The sequence below is a fragment of the Suillus plorans genome, assembly GCF_016647745.1.
Source record: "Suillus plorans strain S12 chromosome Unknown HD556scaffold_135, whole genome shotgun sequence".
NCBI classification, from domain to species: domain Eukaryota; kingdom Fungi; phylum Basidiomycota; class Agaricomycetes; order Boletales; family Suillaceae; genus Suillus; species Suillus plorans.
The window spans coordinates 54,404-72,949 of record NW_024537519.1 but is presented as its reverse complement, the minus strand read 5'-3'; the positions used below and the strand labels follow the sequence as shown (position 1 = coordinate 72,949).

Below are 18,546 nucleotides of genomic sequence, written 5' to 3'. Positions count from 1 at the left end.
CGGATCTGACCCTTGAGCACGTTCTTAACAACCATAAGGGGATGGGTGCTGATTTAAGGTTTGAGTTCGGACATGACAGATAGGTCAGATCCGGAGATGTGGATATCAGATTTGGCGTCCGGATATCAGATGCAGGAGTACAGGGATCCAGACGGATAGAGGATTGGGTCTGGAGACATGGACAGGAGGTCCGGAGGTCCGGATGAGGCGTGGGAACGTCGTCGGATGTTGGTCCAGAATGCGGGATATGACATACACGCGAAGTCCAATAGTTCGATGTCCAATGTCCAATGTCCAATGTCCAATGTCCAATGTCCGAAGTGCAAAGTGTGAAGTCTGATGTGCAAAGTCCGATGTGCAATGTTTTCGAATTTGGTGTGTATTGAGTCAGATATGATAGGGGATGATTCGGGTAATGATTAGCATTGATACTGGCATCGGAAATTAGACCTCTATGAGGCCACAGAGATGTCAGTCTCTCCATCACATATGAACTTTGAATCCTGACTGTCCCCAGTCAGTGTACTACTCGAGTGAAAGCAAGAGAAGGATAGGAGGTCTAAACATGATATGCCAGGGAATGGACATCTATGACTCTGATGCAATGAAGTGCAATCCGAATGTCCGAAATCATCGGCCGATGCGTGGGAAAATCGGGTAGAATGGTGGGGATGCGTGATTGTTTTGATATTTTGCGATGAGTGTAGCAACGGATGAGTCTGATGAATGCGAGGTATAATTTCGGACATTTTGGGTCCGATGTGATGGGTGATGGGAGGATGAAACTATGATGGGAAACTGCAGGTGAACAGGGTATATCTTCAGATTGATGAGGGAATGTGTTTCGGGTATTTCAGGTATTAATGTGCAGATCTTCAGGTGCGACAATTTAAAATGATACCTAGACCAAGTGATATAACCAGTGAGTAATAAGATGAAAGCTGCTGCATGGACAAGATGGTCAGTGCTACATGAAGAAGGTAAAACGAGTTCGTGATCTAAAGCTCCAATGTCAATGTCCGAAATTTTGGGGAAATCATCGGCCAACATTTCAGGTATTTCGGGTCCATCGTCTCCTAGAGGTGTTAGCTCTGAACCTATGACTTCTGGTGTTAGTATCTCCGTATTAATGACTTCAACAAATGAATCCCATTATTCCAATGGTAGCTGAACTTGTCCGAAGGTCAAGTCCGAAATTTCAGAGACTCGGACTTCCTCTGGGGTGTCAGATGTTGCATTAAAATCTTCAGATGTAGATACTTCTACTTCGGGAGTGATGAGTTCTTGTACGGGCGTGTCTTCGTGACTTTCTGACTGAAGCATCCAAACTTCATAATCTTCGGATTCATCAGGTCCGGATATTTCGGACTTCGGAGGGTCAGGTCGGACACACTTATCTATGCCTTGTTCTGGATAGCACCACAAAATTTCGTTAGCAAAGTCTAACCAAGATGTTCCTTTGACTTCGGGGCATCCTGCCCATAGTAATGTATCTGTGGACCGGTTATACTTAATAGCATACTGAATGAGCTGAATGTCCAATAAATTGAGCTTTTGTCTGAGTTGGTCTATGGTTTGCAAATATGTGAAACCTCCACAAGTGTCGCCGGTGAATCTTGGAGCTGATTGTTCTGTCCTGAATGGCATGCCAAAAGCATTGGGCATGATGTGCGAAGCGCAGGAAAAACTGCGGGTCCATCCGGTCCAAAGTGCGGATATGTCATGTCCAAAGTGCAGGTTCGTCGGGAAAACCTATAAATCAAAAGAAATGCTGTCTATGAGCAGATATCCAAGACATGTTCTAATACAAAAAATGTGCCACTCAATAGGTTTCAAACCTGTAGACTTCAATGGAAATAGATTTTGAATCTATTTTAGCAACAACATGGCCAACATCAGTTGAGATTAGTTTTTGAGAAAATCATTCATGAGACAATGTCAAGATGTGTTTTCATAGAAAATAAATTTCATGATTGGCAAGTTTCAAACCCACACATTTCAAGAGAAACAGATTTTGACTCTGGTGATCACTTGACAATTTGATCTTTGGCAGGTTTTGAACCCATACAGAGAGATTTATATTCTGTCGAATCAACTGCTTGGCTAAGACCAGTGAGATGAACTTCCAATGGACCCGTTCACAAGTGAATCCTAAAGGCAGTTCTTTCAATAGCATGGAGGATCACATATGATTGGACTTAAGGGGGATGTTAGAAATTATTGTTAGAACTGACAAAATGCAGATAAACACACATTGAGGATTCACTTCTGAATGGATTCATTAGGAGTGCATCTAACTGGTCTTAGCCAAGCAGTTGATACAACAGAATCCAAATCTGTCTGTGTGGGTTCAAAGCCTGCTAAAGCTGAAATTAATAAGTGATTGTCAGAGTCAAAAAAAATCTGTTTTTCTTGGATTGTACAGGTTTGAAACCTGCCAATAATAACATTTTTATTTTATGAATTCACACCTCGACATTTCTTCATGAATGATATATGTGTTTTTCTTCTTCCTGTTAGAACACACCTTGACATTGACTCGTGTGTACTTTCATGCCATAGCTCACGCTCCCAAACATCTGCTTTATATATGGTGTTTGTGGATGCACTTTTCTGTGTCCAGGAACATCTCTGGGCTGCATCTGACATGGCTCCACATCCTAAGCATAAATGCCTGAAATCATGCTTCAGGGTTGTATAGAGTCAAGAAAGTGATGTCAGCAGTGTGATTATAGTGCTGACCAAAACTGAATATGCATCTGAACACAGTCCTCGGGCCAATCATAAACACAGACAGATTTCTTCAAATGTCTTGACTTAGTTGAAGAAGAAGAGCAGATTACACATCAAACTTTTAAGCTTGATCCTAATGACCTGGGGAATGAGGAAGAATACACATCTGTCAAGGCTGGGATTCAAGGCAAAGATTCAAAAGAGCCATCTGGCCACCATTCACTTATGTATATGGTTGAAGTGTACTGTATTTGAGACCTTTCATCATCATGTTGCTCTTCTCTCGCTTTTTGAAAATGTTGTATTGCAGTCTGTATTCAATTCATCTGTTCAGCTGAGGGAAAACATTGTGAGTGACAGGGAACAGTACACTTGCCTTGCAGATTCACTTTTAAATGTTTTCTTTAACTGTGCATCTAACTGGTGTTAGTCAAACAGTTGCTACAACAGAATCCAAATCTGTTTCAAATCTGTCTGTATGGGTTCAAAACCTGCTAAAGATGAAATTGCTAGTGATTATCAGAGTCAAAATCTGTTTCTCTTGGACTGTGCAGGTTTGAAACCTGCCAATGATAAATTTTCATTTTTTTTTATGAAACCACATCTTGACATATGCTCATGATCGGTTTTCTTATAAGCTCATCAGAGCTGTGTTTAGCCAAGTGGTCATTTTATGAACTTCAATGTCTGAGATGCTGTCTGTGAGCAAATATTCACGACACATTCTTGTGAGGCTGATGTTTGAGTTCAAAGGGGAAAGTGAACAAGAATGAGTTTTTAGATAAAAAATGAGCGCAAATGTTATGATGTGGATGAGACATTTTGAGACTGATATGTTTGAGACCTTCTGGCATTCTTGGAGCGGGGGTCTGGGTATATGATTCGCTGCTAATACAAAAGTACATGAGCTGTATATAAGTGCACGATGGCAAGGGTCCTCAGTTAGTTTGACCAAAACAATTAGGATGTGACAGATGCAGAAGGGAGTGGCATTGAGCCTGACAGGTGGCTAGTGTGAGCAAAAAGGAGAAAGTATGAGAGAGTGAATTAATGGCAGTAAGAAAGAGTTCAGTTTGGACAAAATAACGAGAGTTTCATAGCAGTTTTGACAGGTTTTGGTATGGCGAAGTGAGAATGGAGCAGTCCGTGACCAAAGGACAGGGTCTGAGGGTCAGTTATAGCAAGGGTTTTGTCTAGGTAGCGAGTATAGCGGTTTGTGCAATTCAAAACAATGATGAAAGAGTGAAAAGAAGAGGAATGTATCCGTGTGACTTGGATGTAAAGCGTGATGCTTCTTCACATCAATGAGTCATGTGGAGGTTTGCAAACATTGGTTCTACAATTTCCTTTTGAAGTTATGGTTGGGGTGTAGAGGACATATGATCCTTACATTCTTATGGGAAAAATGTTACATCCAACAAGTTTCAAACTCATTACACTCCAATGGAAACAGATTTTGATTCTGTGATGACAGCCACTTGTCTAAACACAACTGTGATCAGCTTGCCAGCCAACCAACCATGAGCATATTTCAAGGTGTGTAAATCATAGAAAATGAATTTTATCATCAGTAGGTTTCAAACCTGCACAGTCCAAGAGCAACATATTTTGAACCCACACAGACAGATTTAGATTCTGGTGCATCAACTCCTTGACTAAGACAATGTAGGACTCAGCCTAGCACTGGACTCGTATTCAGCTATCTTACAATATATGTCAAATGCATGTCACACACCAATCACTTCACAAATATATTCTGATAGTCTCCTCTGAACCACTCGATGTTTTCCCTTTACACAGAGGTCGATAGCCAGGGGAAGCACATCCTCCATCGCAACATTAGAGAAAAATGGCATGAACTAGAGCAGAAGTTGCTCTGGTGCCAGGAGCTTTTGGGAGCTGAACTCCTAATTCCATGGGGCACTGTGCTTCCACACACTCCTTCTCAATATGGGTACCTAAGGTCTCACTCAGATGTGAAGCTCACTAAGAAAGTTGCACTGAGATCGCTGTAATGAGACAACAATTGCTGAACACTATATGAAGTAAGTAATCAGCAATATAATAATGTTGTGGTCTGACACAGCCTAGTCTGCTATACTTGCATGACAAGTGTGTTTGACCCGAGGGGTTCGCTATCTGGTATTAGTCTGTAAGTAGTGGAATGTCAAGTGATCAAAAGTCCGAGCGTGGGAAACAAAGTCCAAAGGTATAATTACGAGTCCAAAGGTAAAAATGTCGGGTCCGATGTTTTCGGGTTTCAGGTTAGCAGGTTTCGTCGGGTTACGTCGGATTAGCGTTGGAAATGTAAAGAATGTTGGGGATAGTGAATGGCAGGTTACTGTCAGTGTTTTCGGAGTGTTTCAGATAATGAAAGGATGATATTTGTGGAATTCAACCAAGAACTATAAATATCTAATGACCTCCTCCTACTTGGAGGTAGAAAGGTAAATAAGTAAGTAGGAGGCATGTAAAATATATAGTGTCTATGTAGAATTTCGGAGCGCTATAGGCGAAAGTAGTAATTTTCAGATCCGATGTCCTATGTAATAAGACATGTGGTACTGCAGACATGTAATAATGCGGTTGTTAAGAACATGCTCAAGGGTCGGATCCGAAGGGCTTGGCTTCAGCTCATGCACTGCACCCCTTACCCGAGTACGTGCCCCTAACTTCCGAAGGCTAATGGACGATGTCCAAAGGTTGTCGGACAATGTCCGGAGTCTGATGTCCGATGCGTGGGAATTCCGGCGGACGTTCAGGAACGAGTGATAAGACTAATCCGGATGAAGTCCAAACTAGAAAGGAAACAGCGGAGGACTACCAGAGGTAGAGGCGGAGGTGACAAGTCTATAGGAGTCAATCCTAAGACTAGCGGAGGACGACGAGAGGAGAACTCAAGTCGGACGGAGGAGGGAATGAGCAGAGTCTAAGATAATATTCGAACTAAGGAAGTACAAAGATTCTACAGAGTTTATATACTACAGAGGACTTAATGGAGAATCTGTCATATCCCGCGTTCCGGATCCGGACCTATCACACTCATCATTTCCGGATTTCCGGATCCAGCCGATTTCTATGTATCGTCCGGATCCGACCCGTTGAAGGTACAACAATTCAGAGAGTGAGTCTGAACAATGTTGGGTCTTGCAGAACCTAGCTGCTATTCGACCCTAAAGGGTTTCTGGACCAGGCTCAAGGCTCAGAGGAGAGGAAATATCATGAAAAACTACTTAGTACTCTGACTCCTACTGGTAACTGGTGAAAAGATAACTTTCTTATGTAAGCTACAAAAGTGCCAACATAAGGTAAGGTAAAAACAGTCTCTACAAGCCCAGCCAGAAATGAATCCCTACACCGTGTCTAACCTCTGTGCCTTATCCCTTTGGTATTTCCCTTATCAGTTAGTACACTTTATTTTCCGTCCCTTATTCATTTCCGTCTTCATTTTACTAAGTTCCGATAGACTAGTGATAGTCGTCCCATATGTTTTATCCATAGCTTTACATAGCCTCGCACTGCACTTACTGTTCTCCGTTATGTCCTCAGTAGTATATAAACCCTGTACAGTCTCTGTAGTTTCCTCAGTTCGAATATCATCTTAGACTCTGCTCATTCTCTCCTCCGTCTGACTTGAGTTTCTCTCTCGTCGACCTCCGCTCGTCTTAGGATCGACTCCTATAGACTTGTCACCTCCGCCTCTACCTCTGGTAGTCCTCCGTTGTTTCCTTTCTAGTTCGGACCTCGTCCGGATTAGTCTTATCTCTTGTTTCCGAACGTCCGCCGGAATTCCCGCGCATCGGACATCGGACTTCGGACATCGCCCAACACCCTCCGGACATCGTCCGGTAACCTTCGGACATCGTTCGACAACCCTCGGAAGTTAGGGGCACGTACTCGGGTAAGGGGCGCAGCACACGAGCTGAAGCCAAGCCCTTCGGATCCGACCCTTGAGCACGTTCTTAACAGAATCAGTCAGCGCAGTCCGAAGCTATGCGAGGCTGTGGATGGAGCATATAGAAAAGTCAAACACTAGTCTATCGGAAAATAGTAAATGAAGACGGAGATGAAGACAGGAAAATAAAGCCAGAAATGAAATGAGGTACGGAAAATGAGGAAGTCTAACTCAAGAAGGAGCATACAAAGGGATAAGGCACGGAAGATAGACGCGGGTCGGATCCGGATGTCCAGATGTCCGGAGATGAATGCGTGATAGGTCCAGGTCCGAAATGTGGGATATGACAGCGGTCTACAGTGTTAGCGGTGTGAAAACTGATAACTGCGCACCTAGTGGGGATAGATACGACAGGACAGGACATAGGGAGGACAAGTGCACGGGAAAATATCGGGTCCGATGCGCGGGAAATGTCAGGTCTGTCGGATTAGCATCGGGTTTAGTGGATAAACATCGGATTGAGCGGATAAGTGTCAGATAACATTGGGAAGTGATTTGAGTGTTTGACATGCATTGGGAATTAGCTGAATACGTGCTCAGCGCGAGCCTGAGTGCTACACCACAAGGAAAATTGGAAGAAGGAAGAAAAAATAATCCCCTGCTCAACGGTAATCATGTGAGAGTCATGAACAGGCAGTGAAGAATCACAGTCTTCCTGGAAAGTCCAGTACAGCCACGGTATTCAAATGGCAACCTCAAGATGAGTTTGAGGGCTTTTTACTATGCATCCACCTCATGAAGGCTGAGGTAGCAGGAACTTGGGAGAACTACAGCAACTCTACCAGGCTGTACGAGTCATTCAGAAATGAGTGGGACTTGTGTGACCAGCTGGATCCCACCAGCACCCCCAACAGCAACTGGGAAGAAGACCAGTTCAATTTCCCGGACCCCATCCCTAATCCTGTGCTGCTACCTCCCCCTGCACCTCCCTCGTTATCCAGCTTCTTGCAAGATATTTGCACCTACTTCGGACGTCATGAGGTTGCAGCCTTGTCTGATTACACTGAAGGTATTGAACACTTCATAACCCACTTACGATTTCACCTTGGCTTCCATCTGACAGCATCAAGCACCAGATCCATTGGTGGAGCCTCCAGACCCAGTGGTGGAACCTCCAGTGGTGTGCAGAATGACAGCACCAGCACCAATGGTGGAGTTGTCAGATCTAATGGTGGAACCACCAGATCTAATGCTGGATCTGCCACTTTTGAAAGTTGGGTCAAGAAGCAGAAGTTCAACCATGTTTGCAACATTGTCGGGGATTCAGGCAAGGATGTCAACTCGATTTCAGACGTGCAAAAGCATGTCATTACATGCTTCATGGGTTATCTTGTCACCCTCCCCACATTGCAGTTGTCTGAGATCCCGGCCAATCACTGGGACCTGGCACCTGGCACTCCTTTATCAATGTCAAATGTGTTCATTTGAGTTTGTTATCTCGACATCCCCGGCCAGGAGCGACTCTATGTAATCCAGCCAAGTCAATCAAGAAGTCTTGCCCTGTGGAAACTCGTGGTTCCTGACACTGCTACAGCTGTGATGTGCCTCTGTCATGACTGGGGGTCCGACATCTCGACCATTGCCCTCAAGCTCCTGCAAAAAGGCATTGTGTTCAAGACACTGCAGCCCATGGCAGTTTCTCCTGAGGCTAGGCGCCTGCTCAGCAAACTTTGTACATTCTCGCTCGGATACTTCTGGCCCCCCTTCAAGGCCGTTTATGCTGACTATATCACATATGAGCAGTACTATCATGAGTTCATGAATGAAGATCGTGCATGAGCTGCTCTGCTTTGCGGTGGAATCTTAGGGCGGCTAGCATTACATAGCCTTGGCTTCAATAATCTCCCCTTGGCCCTGACTGGTATTTCATGGGATGCTGTCCCATTTGGACAATTGCTCACCATCAATGGCAAGACTCACTTTGATGACAAGTTATCAGAAGAGGAGGTCAATTTCATTTGTGGGACATATTATGTATACACAAGTAAGTTTCCCTATTCACATTGACCCGCTGTAGGACACGAGCTGGCGCTGGGCTCGTATCGAGCTATTTCACAGTACACGTCAAATACCCGTCACATGCTAATCACTTCCCGATGTTATCCGACGCTAACCCGCCAACCCGACGTTTAGGCCGCATCGGACCCGATGTTTTCCCGCGCACTTGTCCTATCCGTGTCCCGTCCTGTCTTGCTAGCCCCACTAGGTGTGTAGTTCATTATTTCGCACATTACTCACGTCGTAGCCAGCGCTATTACATGTTTTCCCATAGTCCGCAGCGCCTCATGTTTATTTACATGTACTTCGGATCCGAAATACTCCGCCGCTACTTTCGCCTACGGGTTCCGCATTTCTACGTACTTACATATATATTGGACTGACCTCGAGCATTATTCATGATCCAAGTAGAGGGGAGCAGTTCCCCGACGCTTAGTGGTCAAACCCGATATTTCGTAGTTCTTAGTTGATATTGCGAATATCATCGCTCTTTCATTATCCATATCAGTCATTGTTATTATCGCGCACACCGCTCGCTCTTCCGACGCTCGCTATAGCGTTACTATTAGTTTCCAACATCCCGAACCCGAACCCGATATCCCGAAACCCCGAAAACATCGGACCCGACGCTTTTGCGTCGGACATCGTAATTATACCTTTGGACATTGTTTCCCGCGCTCGGACTATTGACCCCACATCACTCACTTACCCCCAGAACTATTCCCAGACCGCAGACCCCTGGGTCGAACGCACTTGTCAGGCAAGTATAGCAGACTAGGCAGTGCAAAGACCACAACACAAATATATCAGTTTGGAGCCATCTTCGTATAGCCCCACTCAGTATTGTTGTTTCTACACCGCAGTGCACTCATATTTGAATCATTAGATAACAGATGCATAGAGAAGTTGTCTTGGTGGCCTAGGCCTCAGGCCTGGGCTGGGTCAGGGTTGGATGTGGGATTCTGGTCTGCTCGATGCAAAAGCTGGTTCCAGACATGCCTTGAGAACATCCGACAAGGTGTTTCTCATTGCCACAATTCATCCGATAACAATGGTCTGGTGAACAACACACATTGGAAACATGGACTGAAATTCAATGGAGCAACAAAGAAGTTCAAGAAGAATGTTGACACGGCATGGTCTGACTTTCTCACTACCAAAGCAAGTGGTAAGCTATCTTTTTTGTCATTTAATGTGCATCTATGATGTCCTCTTAGCATTCATGGACAATTAGATCATTTTGTATCATTACTTTACTGTACTATTAGAATACATGGATATTGTCATATCCCGCATTCCGGACCAACATCCGACGATGTTCCCACGCCTCATCTGGACCTCCGGACCTCCTGTTCATGTCTCCAGACCCAATCCTCTATCCATCCGGATCCCTGTACTCCTGCATCTGATATCTGGACGCCAGATCTGATATCCACATCTCCGGATCTCCGGATCCGACCTATCTGTCATGTCCAAACTCAAACCTTAAATCAGTGCCCATCCCCTTATGGTAATCACCTGTCTCCAGACTTCCGAACATCCGGATCCAACCCGCGTCTATCTTCCATGCCTTTTGCCTTTTGTCATATCCCACGTTCCGGACCCGGACCTCTCACGCATTCATCCGGACATCCGGACATCCAGATCCAACCCGCGTCTATCTTCCGTGCCTTATCCCTTTGTATGTTCCTTCTTGAGTTAGACTTCCTCATTTTCCGTACCTCGTTTCATTTCCGGCTTTATTTTCCTATGTCTTCATCTCCATCTTCATTTACTATTTTCCAATAGACTAGTGTTTGACTTTTCTACATCCTCTGTCCACAGCCTTGCATAGCTTCGGACTGCACTGACTGACTCTCCGTTAAGTCCTCTGTAGTATATAAACTCTGTAGAATCTTTGTACTTCCTCAGTCTGAATATTACACATATTAGTCCTCGCACTAGTCTTCACACTAAGTCCTCGTGACAGTTCTATTCCTCCGACTTAGTAATTATCCATCTCAGGCCTAGGGAGGAATTCCCTAGGCCGGAGCTCCACTCCTCCGCTCCTCCACTCCTCCGACCCTCCAATCCTCCAATCCACCATTCCCCCGATCCACCATTCCTCCGATCCTCCAAGTTTCCGGAAGTTCCTCCGGAACTTTCCCACGGTCCTCCGGACCTATTCTGCTTCAGACTTTGTCCTTGCAGCCTTTCCTCTGTTTGCTTCTACTCAGGACTTGTCCTGAGTAGCCATTACACATATCCCCATCAGGACAAAACTCCATCGTAATTTCCAGAAGTTCCTCCAGAAGTTTCCCACACTCATCCGGAAGTTTCCCGCACTCGTCCGGAAAGTCCTTCCGAAGTTTCCCATGCTTCTCCGGAAGTCCTTCGGACTTCACTGGACTTTCTCCAGACTTCATTCTGAAGTTAAGGGCACATACTCGGGTAAGGGGCGCAGCGCACGAGCTGAAGCCAAGCCCCTTGGAATCAGTCCTACCCTTTGTGCATGGTCTTAACAGATATGGGGGAAAGCATATGACAAAACATGTCCAATATGGGGTCTGCAACCCCAAAGGACTCAATCTGATGCAAAAATAATAATACAAGTTTTCTTCAAATGGACAGAAAATCTACTTGTGTACTTGTAAGTGGGCGATTGTTAGGCGATTAATTTTATCTGGAGCTAAAACTTGATGTTTTATGTACATGTTTTATTGTGAAGAGGTATTTTAAATTTTCACGCCCGTCTAAGTGGTGGTCCAAACTTCATATTATGAGCAGGCATTTGGTCACATGTAATGGTTAAAGTTTTTTGAAGTCTTAAATGTGAAGTTTCATTTCAAAGTATAGGCCAGCATTAAAGATATATTTATATTTCTTATTGTCAATGACATTCAGCCGGCAACAAAATGTTCGCTAATGCTTTATATTTTTCTTGCCATGCAAAATCTCTAACATTTGAAATTTTATATCTGCTTACACGACAAGCTAAATACTAAGTATTGCCTTGACATTTCACACGACATTCAGACCTGTCTTAAATATTGCGGGCCCTGTAGTGTCTGTGAGTTACTGTGGGAAGCTGTCAAAAGTGTTGATGAGTCTATGGAGAAATTTGTAGTTTACTGATGTGGTATAAACAATATTAAACTCGATTAATTCTCCTTATTTTACACAATAAGTCAAAAAAGTCACATTAAGGACAATCTTTGAATACCAATGCATCAGCAATTCCTCGAGTTCCTTATTTGCTCCTTATTTGTCCTTATATGCCTTAATTCACATAATAAGGAATATTAAGGCTGTTTTTTCTAAGGAGAATAAGGAGGTCCCTCGCCTTAAACTGGGGAAATTTCCTTAGAATAAGGAAATTAAGGCAGTCAAAGTGATGTCAAAAAGTGCACTTTATTTTTTACCACAGAGCTGGTTTGAACTCTCAACCATCCATGCTGACCCAGCCAAGATCACATGATCAATTCTCAAACTGTCAAGCAGCTTTACCGTTAGGCTACATTGCCTTGTATACGGTTGACTATGTGTATCAGGTTAGTTTTCACCAAACAAATATTATTTGTTATGTTACTTTGTTTGCGTATTAGTAAATACTGTGTGGCTGTGTCCATTTCCCCGCACCACTTGTCACGTTGTCGTTGTCGTCGTCCTCAGCGTGCTCATCTCCGAGCTTGTCGTCACCATCATCAGGCTCACTGTCACGCAGCTATTACCTTATTGTCCGCTATCGAGAGTGTGGTTTTTGGTCCGGTCAACTTCCAAGGTAGTAAGTGTGTCTATTTTATGTCACCAACTACGTCTTTGCCCTCACCCGTTGCGCTTACTAGTGGCTTGTTACATATGTGCTGCCACGCCAGTGCGAGCGGATGATTTCGGAAACACGCAGGTATAAAGTTTTTCTATGTCAGTTTATCTCGTTCTCATGCGCTATTAGCCATCCCTCCCCGACATCCTATCCTCTGATCTGTTCATGGACTCGGACCCTTATGATGCAGATGCTTTGGACCATGGTTCATTTGACGAGTCGCAGCCTCCATCCACTCGTGTCCCAAACCCAGAGGGCAGAAATCAACATGGAGAATGTCGTGAGCAATACAGCATCAATATTCCGCCGTTACACTGATCAGTATATCATTACAGCTCCAAAAAATGATCAATTCATCCAGAACATCCTTGCCCAGTACCACCACGACAACATCACAAATCGGAAAAAGATCAGCCGCCTTCTCAAGGCTGAGCATGGCATAACTATGAGGCAAGTCTGACCCAGCACGCTCTCTAAATGTGCCTGCTTACATCTCTCTAATAGCGAAGCAACTGTTTCTCGACATCGGCAACAGTTTGGACTTCTAGGAAGCAACCAGTCGACACACTCACTGCCCAATTCAACTAAGCGGCAGTTGGTACTCGACCAACTTGCGCAAGATCCCCTTCACCGTCGTGGGCCACGCTTAGTCCGGGAAGCCATAGTGGCCGACACGGGAAATCTGCTGACAAGGTAACATCATCATTGCATTACATAGGTTCGTGCAAGCTAATTTTAAGAAAGGGAATATGTGATGAATGAAATGAGGCGACACGAGCCTGATGGATTTGCCCAGCGGGAACCTTCAAGGAAGAAGACCTCTCGACAGCCGCTGGTTTCGCTTGGACCACATCATCAATGGAGCGGTGATGGGCACAACAAATTGAGCAAGATAGGGTTTCCCATATGGGCCATCCGTGATCAGTGGTCTGGAAAATGGTTGGGAATGTGGGTAGTTCCGAACAATCGTCTTAAGACGACGATCGCCTACCTCTACTTATCTCTTGTCTACGAGATTGGTGGTATGTGATGCTCATGTATGCCAGTAGCGTGATTCATTGTTTATCTAGGAATGCCACTTCAAATGACAACTGACTGTGGAAGCGAGACAACTGAAGTGTACGGTTTTGCCAATGCATTAAGGTCAGTCATGGTGCTACTAATTATTATCACGTTGTGGACTAAGTATACTTTTTACAGGGAAATCTTTTCTCCGAATCTACCCACTGATGAGTTGCCTGCTCACCGCTTTTTGAAGAGTGTTCACAACATCACGATTGAGCGTGGCTGGCTTCGCGTGCGAGTCCAATGGGGAGACAATGTGAAGATCTTTTGGGAAGCAGGTGAAGAAATTTATAACGATATGGATCCACGCTGTAGGACACGAGCTGGCGCTGGGCTCGTATCGAGCTATTTTACAGTACACGTCAAATACCCGTCACATGCTAATCACTTCCCAATGTTATCCGACGCTAACCCGCCAACCCGACGTTTAGGCCGCATCGGACCCGACGTTTTTCCCGCGCACTTGTCCTATCCGTGTCCCATCCTGTCTTGCTAGCCCCACTAGATGTGTAGTTCATTATTTCGCACATTACTCACATCGTAGCCAGCGCTATTACATGTTTTCCCATAGTCCGCAGTGCCTCATGTTTATTTACATGTACTTCGGATCCGAAATACTCCGCCGCTACTTTCGCCTACAGGTTCCGCATTTCTATGTACTTACATATATATTGGACTGACCTCGAGCATTATTCATTATCCAAGTAGAGGGGAGCAGTTCCCCGACGCTTAGTGGTCAAACCCGATATTTCGTAGTTCTTAGTTGATATTGCGAATATCATCGCTCTTTCATTATCCGTATCAGTCATTGTTATTATTGCGCACACCGCTCGCTCTTCCGACGCTCGCGATAGCGTTACTATTAGTTTCCGACACCCCGAACCCGAACCCGATAACCCGAAACCCCGAAAACATCGGACCCGACGCTTTTGCATCGGACATCGTAATTATACCTTCGGACATTGTTTCCCGCGCTCGGACTATTGACCCCACATCACTCACTTACCCCCAAGACTATTCCCAGACCGCAGACCCCTGGGTCGAACGCACTTGTCAGGCAAGTATAGCAGACTAGGCAGTGCAAAGACCACAACATTATAGATACAGTCAGGAGCATTGTTTGTTCCTCTCAGTATTGTTGTTTCTACAACGCCAATAGTATGTTCATGTGTGGCAGCGCTGTTTTTGATTTAATCTTACTTCTGTCTCAGTGATCTCGTTCAGTGGCTATGGCCACGGTTAATCCAACAAGAGCTTGACAAGCTGAAGCATCGTCTCAATACCCATACTGTTCGGTACGACCGTGATAAAATACTACCGTCTGGTGTCTCCCCGAACATTGCAATGTCACTGCATGAAGACTATGGCGCTGAGAATTGCCTGCAACCAGTGGATCGTGACGTTGTCAAGAATCTTATGGAGGAGATTGGCGGAGAGGATCTCGTACGTTTCGTTGGCTCTGAGTATAGTGTTGCTGCACAATCAATCTTCAATGATCTTGGATTCACTGTCTTAACTTTTGAGAACGTCTGGCAGGTGTTTGCCGCAATGTTACCATTAATGTAGTTTATGTTAGTCATTGTGATATATACTGCTCTGCCTGAATGAATGTCGAGAATTAGTCTGAAAGTCGGGGTGAAAATTAAGAGTAAATGTAAAACGAGTTGTATCATATGCAAATGGGTGAGGATTGGTATGTACTAATCAAAACCGATACGAAGCGGACCTTTGTGGATGGTATTGGACAGACTTAGAGGAGGAACCTCAGTGTCAAGGCTGAGGGCGTTGCAAAATTTGTTGCATTTGTGCGACTCCAAAAATTCTGAGATTGCCGGTTTTCCATGATCCCAGTAGCCTGAGTCGCCGTTTGCACTGTGATGCAGAAATTAGACGTAACATCAGATGGATAAAAGTATTGTACACACGTATGAGACTGTGGATCAAAAAAGACAATAGATCGATCCGGCGTGACAATTCCTGCAGCGCTACTCAACAACAACAAAATAGAATCATTGCGTAGACTCACCTTGAATATCGGATATGATCATCTCATACATCGAATCAACAGCAACATGATGAGCATATGCATCTACGGCACTTCCGAGCGAGTCATTATTGACTCCTACTTCTGCATTTCCAGAAAACTTGATTTCATTGCACAATGCACCAGTCGGGAGAAGTGGGAGCACCATAAAGCAACTAAAAACGAGGCTGCGCAAATCCTCTTCTCCATTGTTCGGAGCATTGGCGAGTTTTTGAGTAAGCTTCCCAATGAATGCCCCAGTAATGTTCCACTTCATTTCTGTGTGATAGACTTGTCAGCCTTCAATCAATATTTCTATATGATAAGCTTACTGGGAAGATTGCGGACATTCTCTTCTTCCCCTCATTTGTAGAACGAGTCCAAAAAATACTGAGATAGGTGAAGAATTTCCAGTTCACCCAGCAGATCCTTTTCATTGTCAACGTCTCTCGAGCGAATGCGTTTACATTGAAGGACAGCATAGTCTGTGTTGTTGTAACGACCCTGCATTTCAAGCTGCTATCAGCAGTAGGCCCAGTGTTCGAAGAAAAGTAGTAGAACTCACGTGAAAGACAAATTTTGTCAATCCTTGACCAAGGTAACCCTGATATGGTTTTCCCGCCTTGATGTGAGCTTGCCATCCTTTAGCAACCATGATCTCTTCTTCTTCCTCACTGTATACCATCTTCAGTTCCCCAAAGTCATTCACGGAGCAAGTCACACACTTCATTTTGAAGCATTCGAACTCAAGTGGTGCCAGTGCACCAGTGGTGGGCGCAGTAGCAGAACATCTTGGTCGGTATGAGCTCTGATAGCGCTTAGCAGGCCGTGAACGTTCAGGTGACACTATTTGAATGTATGAGTATAATTGAGTGTAGAGGAAGGAAATGATTGTGATTCGGAGGATGGAAAAGATGACGACACACAAACGATGATGACAACACAATTCAGACAATGAAAAAGAGGATGGATGGCAATGAGAACCAAAAGCCAACGAAGAAACACAAGTGAGCAAAAGAAAAGCCATGCAATGCGTGAACTCTACAGTTTGCGAATGGAGGAAGGGAAAAGACAAGGACAGATATAGAAAGAGAATCATCGTGAATTGCAGCCTTACTCACCTGATGGAGACCTTTTCCGCTTCTGACGAGAACTTGGTGCTGTTGATCTCCGAGTTGACGTGTGTCGGTTCTGTTGGACTTCCTGGATATCATTGTCCTTGGGTTGTATGTGTCAGACAATTGCCTGCGGGATACTGATTTTATTTACCTCTTCAGCCTTGGGGACATACAGGAACAGGCGAAGTGTGATCTTCGGGGTTTTCGCATTTCCATCCTTCTCGGACAACATGCGATCCTGTTTGAGGTTTCCGTAGAGACTTTCCATAGTTGCTGACACCAGATACTTTTGTTCCTCAATCATATTTACGGTAGTGTTGTTGAGTACCGTGCAAAATTTAATTGTGTGCCTGAATTACAGGGAAGTTTCAGTATGCACAATGCGACCACTATGCAATGACATTACCAATCAAACATAAGATCCAGAGCCACGTCGGAGAGTCCTAAAAGGGGCGGTGTACTATTATACAGGCCTCTCGCCTTCGAAGCCAGCTGTTCAAAAGCACTAGTAGCTAGTTCCGAGGTAGGGAAAGTTACTCGTGATGACGGAATGGCCAGTTTGGAAGGCTTCGAGCTTCCATAGAGATATTGCTGAATAGTGAAGTCAATATCAATCTTTGCTGCTCGAGCGTTGGCCTTGAGAGCTGAAACCTTTCGCTTTACATCACTTGCATTCAACGATGAAGGGTTTTGTGGCCGTTGCTGGTTTAGTCGATGCTGACTTGCCTTGTGGCTATACACGTTCTGTCGATGTAAAATTGTCTGAGCAACGCTAACGGCGGTAGTGCCACCACTGCCTGACGGTTCCATTGAGGCTATTGTTGACATTAGATTGAGTGGCAAATAATGAAGCTCGCTCACCATTGTCAGTGTCTCTGCATCCAGCACATGACGGCGAGCGCAAGAAAGGATACACGCAGCCACAGTGTTCACACTGTGGTTGCTGCTGAATACATCAGTGAATATAGGCTACAGGTACAAAGTAATACAGCGAGAACGCACCATAATCTGTTCGTGATCAGCTGCACTTGCAGCTGTAAGCTTTGAACATTTCCCACATGTCGGGGTGTCCAGTCGAGGAAAAGCAGTAGAACATCCCAAGCAACGAACCATGATTCACAATGAAACAACCATAGGCTGAAGACGGGCTAATAGGCTATTATAGCAAGAGAACAGAATAGTTACCACACTGCATTGAATTATGTGATATTGCATTTGTGAAGAGACTCGCTTCAAAAACACCGTCTCCCACAGGATACACACTTGAACATAGCAATGTCAATGATACACTTAGTTGTGGTGTCTTTAGGAATCAGCGGGAACTTGCATGCATAGTAAAATCACATTCAATCATTTTCCAAGAGCTGATGCATCAGCTGAGGACGACGACGACGACTCGGATGATGATGACGACGACTCGGACGACAACGTGACAAGTGGTGCGGGGAAATGGACACAGCCACACAGTATTTACTAATACGCAAACAAAGTAACATAACAAATAATATTTGTTTGGTGAAAACTAACCTGATACACATAGTCAACCGTACTTGTACATATGTAGGCAGCAATTGATATATATACCATACCCATTGGACTTAGAATAAAATATAAGTTTACCATTAGGATTTTGATAAGTGACGATGGTAGACCATGTGAACTTTTTCGAAGAAAATCAAAGTTGTAACCCTTGTCAAGGGTAGTCTATCCATAGTCTCATGACATTTTTTGGTTAAGATCCTAGTAAGTTATAAGCAAAATACTAGAAAGTGGTGTGTTCAAGAAAGTTCAGGCACACAAATAACCTCCTTAATTCTCCTTAGGCCGACTTGCAGCCACCATGTGCCTTAGA

General features: G+C 44.5%; 4 protein-coding genes across 4 annotated transcripts; 2 read left to right on the top strand and 2 right to left on the bottom strand.

The window, feature by feature from the left end:
- Window positions 1-1,152: 1,152 nt before the first annotated feature.
- On the bottom strand, window positions 1,153-1,665 carry HD556DRAFT_1451576 (uncharacterized protein; the record flags this gene model as incomplete). The annotated part of the gene is made up of 1 exon (XM_041307978.1): window positions 1,153-1,665. The coding sequence occupies one exon, from the start codon at window positions 1,663-1,665 to the stop codon at window positions 1,153-1,155; it is 513 nt and encodes a 170-aa protein (XP_041152129.1).
- A 5,297-nt stretch (window positions 1,666-6,962) lies between these two features.
- HD556DRAFT_1314928 (uncharacterized protein) lies at window positions 6,963-9,920 on the top strand (the record flags this gene model as incomplete). The annotated part of the gene is made up of 7 exons (XM_041301040.1): window positions 6,963-7,105; window positions 7,339-7,697; window positions 7,752-8,104; window positions 8,144-8,459; window positions 8,496-8,672; window positions 9,588-9,854; window positions 9,904-9,920. 7 exons carry the CDS (start codon window positions 6,963-6,965, stop codon window positions 9,918-9,920), a joined length of 1,632 nt encoding a protein of 543 aa, XP_041152128.1.
- A 2,140-nt stretch (window positions 9,921-12,060) lies between these two features.
- On the top strand, window positions 12,061-13,813 carry HD556DRAFT_1462847 (uncharacterized protein; the record flags this gene model as incomplete). Its single annotated transcript, XM_041308282.1, has 9 exons — window positions 12,061-12,216; window positions 12,374-12,449; window positions 12,541-12,569; window positions 12,618-12,768; window positions 12,824-12,942; window positions 13,024-13,181; window positions 13,257-13,510; window positions 13,559-13,631; window positions 13,747-13,813. The coding sequence occupies exons 1-9, from the start codon at window positions 12,118-12,120 to the stop codon at window positions 13,811-13,813; spliced, it is 1,026 nt and encodes a 341-aa protein (XP_041152127.1). The 5' UTR covers window positions 12,061-12,117.
- A 1,016-nt stretch (window positions 13,814-14,829) lies between these two features.
- HD556DRAFT_1314926 (uncharacterized protein) lies at window positions 14,830-17,807 on the bottom strand (the record flags this gene model as incomplete). Its single annotated transcript, XM_041301039.1, has 13 exons — window positions 14,830-14,933; window positions 15,001-15,153; window positions 15,280-15,425; window positions 15,479-15,530; window positions 15,580-15,847; window positions 15,909-16,061; window positions 16,142-16,250; window positions 16,302-16,422; window positions 16,698-16,794; window positions 16,846-17,044; window positions 17,101-17,509; window positions 17,556-17,637; window positions 17,697-17,807. 13 exons carry the CDS (start codon window positions 17,805-17,807, stop codon window positions 14,830-14,832), a joined length of 2,004 nt encoding a protein of 667 aa, XP_041152126.1.
- Between the last annotated feature and the right edge of the window lie 739 nt (window positions 17,808-18,546).